Source organism: Adiantum capillus-veneris, chromosome 10, assembly GCF_014529385.1.
Source record: "Adiantum capillus-veneris isolate H3 chromosome 10, ASM1452938v2, whole genome shotgun sequence".
Taxonomy (NCBI): Eukaryota; Viridiplantae; Streptophyta; class Polypodiopsida; order Polypodiales; family Pteridaceae; genus Adiantum; species Adiantum capillus-veneris.
This window is the reverse complement of record NC_140940.1, coordinates 143,569,633-143,578,169: the sequence shown is the minus strand read 5'-3', so window position 1 is coordinate 143,578,169 and position 8,537 is coordinate 143,569,633. Positions and strand designations below refer to the sequence as shown.

At 43.0% G+C, this 8,537-nt stretch overlaps 1 protein-coding gene across 1 annotated transcript; it reads left to right on the top strand.

Moving 5' to 3' along the window:
- Positions 1 to 4,463: 4,463 nt before the first annotated feature.
- LOC147449776 (uncharacterized) lies at positions 4,464 to 7,966 on the top strand. The gene is made up of 4 exons (XM_086522693.1): positions 4,464 to 4,654; positions 7,232 to 7,309; positions 7,403 to 7,471; positions 7,595 to 7,966. The coding sequence occupies exons 1-4, from the start codon at positions 4,523 to 4,525 to the stop codon at positions 7,721 to 7,723; spliced, it is 408 nt and encodes a 135-aa protein (XP_086378819.1). The 5' UTR covers positions 4,464 to 4,522; the 3' UTR covers positions 7,724 to 7,966.
- Positions 7,967 to 8,537: the final 571 nt, after the last annotated feature.

The following is an 8,537-nucleotide window of genomic DNA, read 5'->3' as shown; positions in this document are numbered from 1 at the left end:
ACCTAGCTGAAGCTTGTCGACACATAACTCTATGTACGGATCACTAACCACCATCGTAATAGTGTCGGTGCATTCCTTATCAACCAGGTCAACCTTCACGTAACGATTGTATTTTAGTTTGTCGAGGCCAAATTTGTAGGTTCCATACACATTCAATATCTTGCCCTCAATACAAAAGCGTGGACTTGAGTCAGAGATGTCAACAATCAGTAATTGTGGGATAAGACTTTGACCAAATGGAACAATGCTAAGATTGATATCCTCTGCATGTAGATGAGATGGTTGACCCACTTCATATAGGCGAGATGCTTGACCCACTTCATGTAGGCCACAAGGTTGACCACAAGGCTCGATCTCAATGGGGGTTGGATCATTAGAAAGATCAAGAGTTATATTGGAGACCCGCCAATACATTTGTTGCTCAACTTAGGAGAACCTTCTGTGAACCTTCGAAGCTCTGTAGAACACTAATTGTGAGAAGCTAATGTGTTCGACATGCAATGGAAAATTGTACAAAGACTACTAGAAACACATGCATTTTTTTATCCTAGAAAATGTTCAACACCACAACTATTTTGCATCACGACTCCTTGCGTATTAAAATGCCTAGAAGCTTGATATGCTCCTGTGGTTTCAGAAAGATCAATAATCTTATTAGAATCACCATATTACAGTGCTCTTGTGGTATGGGACTCTATGTGTGTGTGCGAGAGAGAGAGAGAGAGAGAGAGAGAGAGAGAGAGATTTAATTCCTCCTTATAAACTAAAAGATTTTCACATGTTCACAGTAAAAGTCACCAACGATATATTAAACAAAAAAATAGAGAAATTGCCAAAGATTATAAAAAACAGACAGTTTATTACTGATAACCTCGTAATTAGTAATAATTACATTAAGCCATTAGATAGTACTATTATTACTAACTTTGGTGAGGTCACTAAAAGCGATAAAAGTAATACATAGAAGAGCAAGACAAGGAAGCCAATAAAATGAATACCTAATTGAACAATTATTTGCATAGACTAGTAATAATTTGGTACAATTAAACTAAATGATATTAATCTATTTGTGGCTTATGCGCATTTAGAAGATCTAATTCTAAAAGCTGATCAAAAAATAGTGCAAGGGGACATCATGGTTTATATTGATAGCAGTGCTAATGTAGATAAGGCTCAGCTCCATTTTTCTATTAAGGAATATGTTCCAGATCTAGATAGTTAGAAGGCTATTTAAAGCACAAGATTACCATATTTCCTACTGACTTACATATGGCATGACCAATTTGAATGTCATATCGAGGAGCAAAGCAATCCAGAACTCTATTAATAACTAGATTCCCTTGTTGATTAAAGCCTCCTTGAACTAACAAGTGAACTACACGAACTGAAGACCAAGGCTGTACACCAGCAAGGCAATGAGAAAATTAACCATTAGATTAGCAATCCAACCACCTCCTCGCAAGAAAACTCCATGAGCCCAAATGACACAAACTGAAGACAAACACACCACACCAGCAACGCGTCGAGAAAAATCAACAACATATTACCAAAAACACACCATTCGGCACAGGTATTATATCATTTCTTGCTAGGAACGACGAACAACAAATGTGCAATAAAGCTCAAGATCAAATTTTGACACAGAGATGCTCGAATAGTTTGGCCAAAATAGATTTACAAATCATCAAATAAAAAAACCTTCAATGGAGCTCACCCCCTTCCAAGTCCATGCTCTGAGCACCCAGAGAATCACCATTGCTAATGCATCATTCTTCCGCTTCGCCAGCACATGAACTCCCACTGTCCTGGTTTCAAGCCATTAGCAGCAACACTCTAGATGCTATCACGCATTCATATGGAGACAAAGAGGCAGACTCAGATGGAGAGAGAAAGAGGCAACCGCCTCCTCTTATACAAGCACACACACTATTGCTCGCAGCACCAGATAGCAGATCCTCAGCAACGTTGTAGGCACAAAAAACTACACGGTGAAAAAGACCCTCCCATGAGGCATCCTATGCGCTAGAGCATCCCCAACAACCGGACACCGCAGCCCTTCTGCATCATCATTCATCTCGCCTTACTTCACAGAGATGACGACCGACTTCATCCTCGGGATGCACATCAAAAGGAATCGAACGCCTTGCACAACAACCATCACGCTAGGGGCTACAGCTCCTCCTCAACTACACGACAAGACAGGCCTTCTGCATCACCCGCAAGAGCATTCATGGAGCCTTGTTTGCAGAAATGGCGCCCGCCTTCATCCTCGCGATGCAGACACGGACCTGGCCCAAAAAGGATGGCTGGAGTTGTTGAGTTCTAACTTTAGGAGCCCTCACAGACACGTGGCAGCCATCTAGCCCTCGAAAATGAACGGCTCATAACATGCACGATTTCTCCACCAGGCCCCCTATGGCCTTCTAATGGAGGCCAAAAATATTTCATTGCACTTCTTTTCAAGCTCTTCACCAGTGAAACTTAATGTTAGACATGGAAAGGTTTGAAAACTTAAAAGACTTTTGAAAATGTGCAAGAATATTATGTTGCACTAGGCAATCCACAGAATCCCACGACAAATTATTGCCTTTTACAGAAGGAGGTTGAGCCAATTGCACACATTTGAGCCAACTGCAACCCAAATGGGTGTAGTTGCTCTAGGGTAAAAGGGCCAATAAAAAACTAGGTCCTTGTGCTGAGACTCGTCCGCCCCCTTTAATAAAACTGTTTTACTCCAGTCGTAGGACACAATCAAGCCAGTGTGGTGGGTTGGCTACAACATGGCGCGATGAAGTCTTTGTCGTCCGATCTCATGTTCAAGCCTTGTTGGCCAAGTGGTTTTAATTATACCCCTCGCTGTTTTCCTACTTGCGGCCAGTTTTTTAACACATGAGATTTTGTATGATGGCCTGCGTCTTGTGTGCGTCACCGCTCCCGACGCTGCTTCTTTCCGAGAGAGCGCTTGCCTTCAGCTATCGAATGTGCCCTTCCAAGCTGAAAATAGTGCACATCAATGGGGGCAATTCGTCGTCTCTCTTAGGTGGCCTTAAATTGCGGGGTTTTACCCTACCCCCCCTCCAAATAACAATGATGACGTGCATGATATGTGTGGCCATGACATCTAAGATCCATGATCCAGCTTTTAAAGTTTCAAGGTGGCAGTTTGTTGATTGCAGATACTCATGCCACCCATATTTGGTGGTGACTCTGTCGGATTCAAAGTGACAACAACAAGAGGGTCGTTGCATGACAGAAGTGGACATGATGCACGCGAGCGTGTGCCCTTGTTGTTGAGGTCGTGTGGTAATGCTTGAGGAGGACGAAGGTAGAGATAACTTTGTAGTGTTGGCCAAAGTTGAAAAGGGATGGTGGGAGTATGTCCCTACTATTTAAAAAAAAGAAACAAAGGGAGAATCAAGTATGATGCTTGCACTGACACCGAAAAAAGGGAAGGGGAAGGGGGAGCCAAGAGGCAATGGCTACGATGAAGTAGGAGGCAGAGTTGGCATCGAACAGAACTAGCATCGAAGCAAGAGGTGAAGGCGGCGCGGACAAAGGAAGGGAGGCGAAGATGAAGCAGGACAAGGGGAACCATGGTTTTTTTTCCTAAATTTAACAAATGCCTCACACTATCAACGTAAAGCGTTAAGGCATGTGGTTACGTGAGCACGCATAGGACTCATCTCTTCAAGGTTTCGAGATTCACCATGGAAAACTTACCAGTATGTGCTAACGATGTAAAAAAAATTGTCTAAAATGCAACTATTTCAAGAACCTTTGAGACTCTTGGTTGGCGGGCAGGCAGTGCAGATCCAGGTGGCATGCAATGGCAGGAGGGAAGAATGAAACTAGTCGCAGCAGGAGTAGGAGCAGGGGATGGCGATGGCGTCAGGATCAAGAGGACAAAACCATTCACAGCACGGGTGAGTGAGCAGAGTGTTCTTTTTTTTGTTTTATAAAATAAATCTTCGATAGTAGCTTTCCAGGAGAGTGTAATGGCTATGGAAGCTACACTCAAGGTTCTCGACTTACCTGCCCATGGTCGATCACTGTTTTGGGGTGTGCTGTTGGGGTTTTAGAGCTCGCTTCTCTTCGAGCAATAGGAATTAGGAATTTGCGAAGATTCCACTAATAAAGTATGGTCGGTAAGCGAGTATATCTACTAACAATATGGCGGAAGGGGGAACCCTTTACACGTGTCGCAATCTGCAACCTGAAGGCTAAAGTCCAAAACTAAAAAAAGCCCCTTTGCACACGATAATGAGGGGCGAGAGGGGGAGAGAGAGAGAGAGGCCGCTGAAGGTGGCCGGCCGTACTAGTTTATACTAACATTGGAAAGGGCCGTGCACCGTTCGTGTTGTGTGAATTTTCTCCCTCTGGACTGCCATCAGCATGCAAGTGCGAGTGTGAAACGGGGCTAGAAGAAGAAGCGTCGTAGAAAATTCAAAAGACTCTGAAGAGACCTTAAATTAGGCAGAGAGGTTGTGATGGTTGACGAGAGAGATCGAGAGGGAGAGAGAGGATGAGTGGGCGGCGTGTGCGCGGGAGGAAACGGCAACGGGCTCCTCTGTTAGACCCAGATGAATGCATGAAAAGCCCGTCTCCTCGTGCGTCAAAACTGACGCCTACATCCCCGTCTTCCTCTTGTAAGCAGGTACGGTGCCCATGGGCAGCCATTCTTCCCTGTTTACAATATACTAACCGATGGAAATGGCGCCCTGAATGGGTATATTGCTCGCATTTGAACAGTACATGCTCTGCACTATGCCCAGTTGAGTGATTTGATGGGTACAACGGTCGGCAATATCATCGGTGTTGGCTTGGTACATCTTTTGTTTATGATCTCTGGCTCGCCATTCGGGGGCCTTCTGTCTGGCTTGCCATTCAGGGGGGCCCTTTTGCAAAGGGTATATTGATGGTACACCATTCCTCGTGATAGTTTCGCTTTCATTGATTAATGCTGCCCCCATGCATTGATGAATAGTGTTTGCATGGATGAATAGTGTTTTCGCTGCTAGTATGCTACCGTTTTATTAGCACAGTGATATGATACCGTGTAATGTTGAACTCAGACAGGGCTTAGGTTGCAGTGTTGAAGTAGAGTGTAATCTCACCTATGGTAGTGGGACCACTGCCCACACATGGCATCACAAGAAGATTTAGAAATTTTATCATGTAGGAAAACAGAGTCTTTTGCAATGTTTTTCATACAATGCATAACATTATGAGCTTCTGCTCGAGAGACACCACATACCTAGCTAGGTACAATTGGGGGCAGGGGACCACCGGGCTTGCGGTCCCCTGCCCCCAATCGTACCTAGCTAGATATGCAGTGCTTGCCTCACACAAGCTCATGATGTTCAGGTAAGTCACAATGTGGGAATTATTGTGAGAATTTGTCCAAAACTTCTTGTGTGCATACTCAGATAGAGTGCATAAAGCACACTTAGGTGCATAGAGCTTGGGAGTGGAGTCCAAAGGACTGTCTAGATGGTGACACAGGATGCTAGCAGGCCACAGATGGAATACAGATATGTAGCCCGGCACACCACAGGATCGGGTCAAGCTCGATTAGTGTCTACCAAGTGTGAACAAGCCAAGACCTTTCTATAAACATGGGACTCCCATGGTTGGCTGGACAATTCTTTGTGAGCTCTCTTACGTCAGAGAGCTCTTCGAGCAGGTTTAAGGTAGAGGCGTACAGCGCCTTTCTATCATAGTGTGACCAACAGGATCATTTAATCAGCTTGCCTAAATATAAGACACTTGACCTTATCCATATTCTAGTCTTTGAGCAATTGACCTGCAAAATTTCGTGATCAGTCTCTTGGCTCAAAGAAGTTAAGGTTGTTTTTCAATGCATACAAGAGTTTTGGCCTACAGAATGCCTTAATGGACTATTGGGAGTAATTGTGAACTGTTGACTTAAGCTTGTAGAATAGGGTCACGCGGCAAAGTTAATGTTCTTACCTATATTGGATGGAGTGTATAAGAAAGAAAGAAAGATATATTAATGTTCCTAAAAGGTGAATGTGGCCTTTAAGACCACAAATCAGTACATATAATGAAAAAAATCCCTCATTTGGGAGAAACACAAAAAAGCGTTTTTTAATTGATTGAAATCGCAAAATTCCAGTCAAATTTGAGCTTGACTTGTGGGCAAAGGGGGAAATCTACTTCTGTAGAGGACGTGCTTACTGTTTGGTTGGAAGGAAAGGATGCTTGAGGACATGGGCTTTGTACGAACCTTGGCTTCTTTGCTTAGACGTCTGGCCTACATAAGGCCTCAGTAAAGCATGGAGCTCTTGGGACCAATTGTGAACCGTTGGATAAAGCTTGTTGATTAAGTGCTACATGGCAAGCTAATCATGCCAAACTTTACCAAGCATCGTCTTTTGTGTATTTTGACCACTGTGAGCGACAGTTGACATTTGTTTTTGTAATTCTATGAAGATAGCTTTGAGTAGCGGGTCACACACTCTTTCACATCTTCTTGTGTAGGCCATTGTTTCACCTTGTTCATGGGGAAAATAGTTGCTGAAAGTATAAACTGACACCTTCTGCAAGTTATGTTACCAGCCCACTTAATATTCCCCTCTACTTTCTACTTGTAAAGCACTTTTAAGCGAGATCTGCATACGTTTAGATGGTTATGAATTGTGGACACTCATTGAGAGCATTAATGCTACATCAACTTCAGTTGTGGGACCATGGAGCATACATGGCATATGGAGATAAGAGTGCATAACGCACATGCATAGAGCTTGGGGGTTGAGTCCAAAGGATTGCGTCAATCTTAGTAAGTATCTTGGCAGGTTTGAACAGGCCAATACTCTTTTGTATACATAAGACTCCTACGGTTGGGCAGACAGTCCGGTGTGAGTGCTCCTATGTCAGGCGAGCTCCCCAGTCAAGAGTTCACCATGAGAGGTCTTATGAAAGGCGTACGACGCCTTCGTATCAATCAATGTTATTACCACTTGCTTGAATAGCATTAACACCTTGGAGGCCGTGAATTGCTTGGTTTTGTTCATTGAAAATCTGCATTCTGCATCCATGAATTAGAGACATTTGATTCCCCATATTGTTCTCCAGGCCTTTGTTTTTATCATAGCAGAATGCTTTGTAGACAAACTCACGTGAAAGGCATGGTGGAACTCACTTCTGCAACCTTTACCTATCCCTTCTTGATGGGTTTTGTTAAATGGTGCTTGCTTGCCTCTCTCCTCAGATTGGCTCACCGAAGAGATTTGGCACGTTGCTGCTTGCGCTCAATTTACCAGAAGATTCAGTGTATGAAGAGCTCCAGGTGAGTGGTGCTCGTGATTGAAGCTTTGCTTCTATACATGCTTCTGGAAGGGCAAAGCAGCATGTGTAGTGATTAACCCCTCTATGGATCTAGGCTTTTTTTGCGAGTTTCGGCAAACTAAAAGAGCTTGAATTTCAATATGATCACCATCATGAGTTCATGGTAAGTACTTTATTCATCTGTCCTTTGAGGTTCTGTAGACAGACTTGCAGTATAGAGAGTTTTCTCGCAGTCCGATTCCAGCTTCTCCTGGTTTGAAAGCAAATGGCTCTTTTTTTACTACAGTGCACTGCTAAAGTCGAGTATGAAAGGGAGCAAGATGCTCTAGCTGCGGCTGATCGGGTGCCCACTCAAAGGTTCCATGGACATGCCATTCAAATTATACCTTTGTCCTGTTTATCACGGCGGAGATAATGTTCCAAATGTTTGAATCATAACACAATCAGACTTAAACCTTTGCTGAAATGGGTTTGGCTTCTCTGTTACATGAGCTTGAATTCGAATCCCAGAAGAAAAACGCGATAAGACAGCAATTTTGTCTGTTAATTGCATGTCCAGTACAACAAACCATTAGTGAATTGCTAATCTACTCGATGTAAAAAATCTTATTATATTAACTTTTTATGAATTAAGTCCAAAAAAGGTGTATTTCTTCGAGATGGGTTTGGCTTCTTGGTTATATGAGCTTGAGTTCTAATTTCAGAAGAGAGGCGATAAGACATAGCAATTTTGTTTGTTAATTGTGTGCCCAGGACCAAAAGACATAGTTTGTGACCGTTAGTGACTTATTATCCTACTTACTGCTACAATTCTTGTTATATTAAGTTTAGATAGTAATATTTTTGTTCATCAACTCAATTCGATGAAAGACTCTGATTTGCTTGTTTGCTGGGTGAGATTTGACAAAGCTGTCTATGTGCATGCGTCCTTTTATGGCCGCATTTTATAGATGGTGGCCACATGTAAGGGTTCACAAGAGTGTTAGGGGAAAATTCAGTTTTCAGATTATACACAGTTCCTTTCAACCGAGTTTTCCAATTGGAAAATTTCATTGTTTTTGTCAAAATCAAGGCAGGGCTTTTTTCTCTTCTTGCTCTCGATCGGCGTTTTTGAATTTCACAGCATCATGATTGTAAGTTGAGACACAATTTCTCCGAACATTGGTCTACAATGTCAGAGAACAAATGTAGTCTAATCTCACTCCCTTAACCTCCAGGATCAAAGCCTG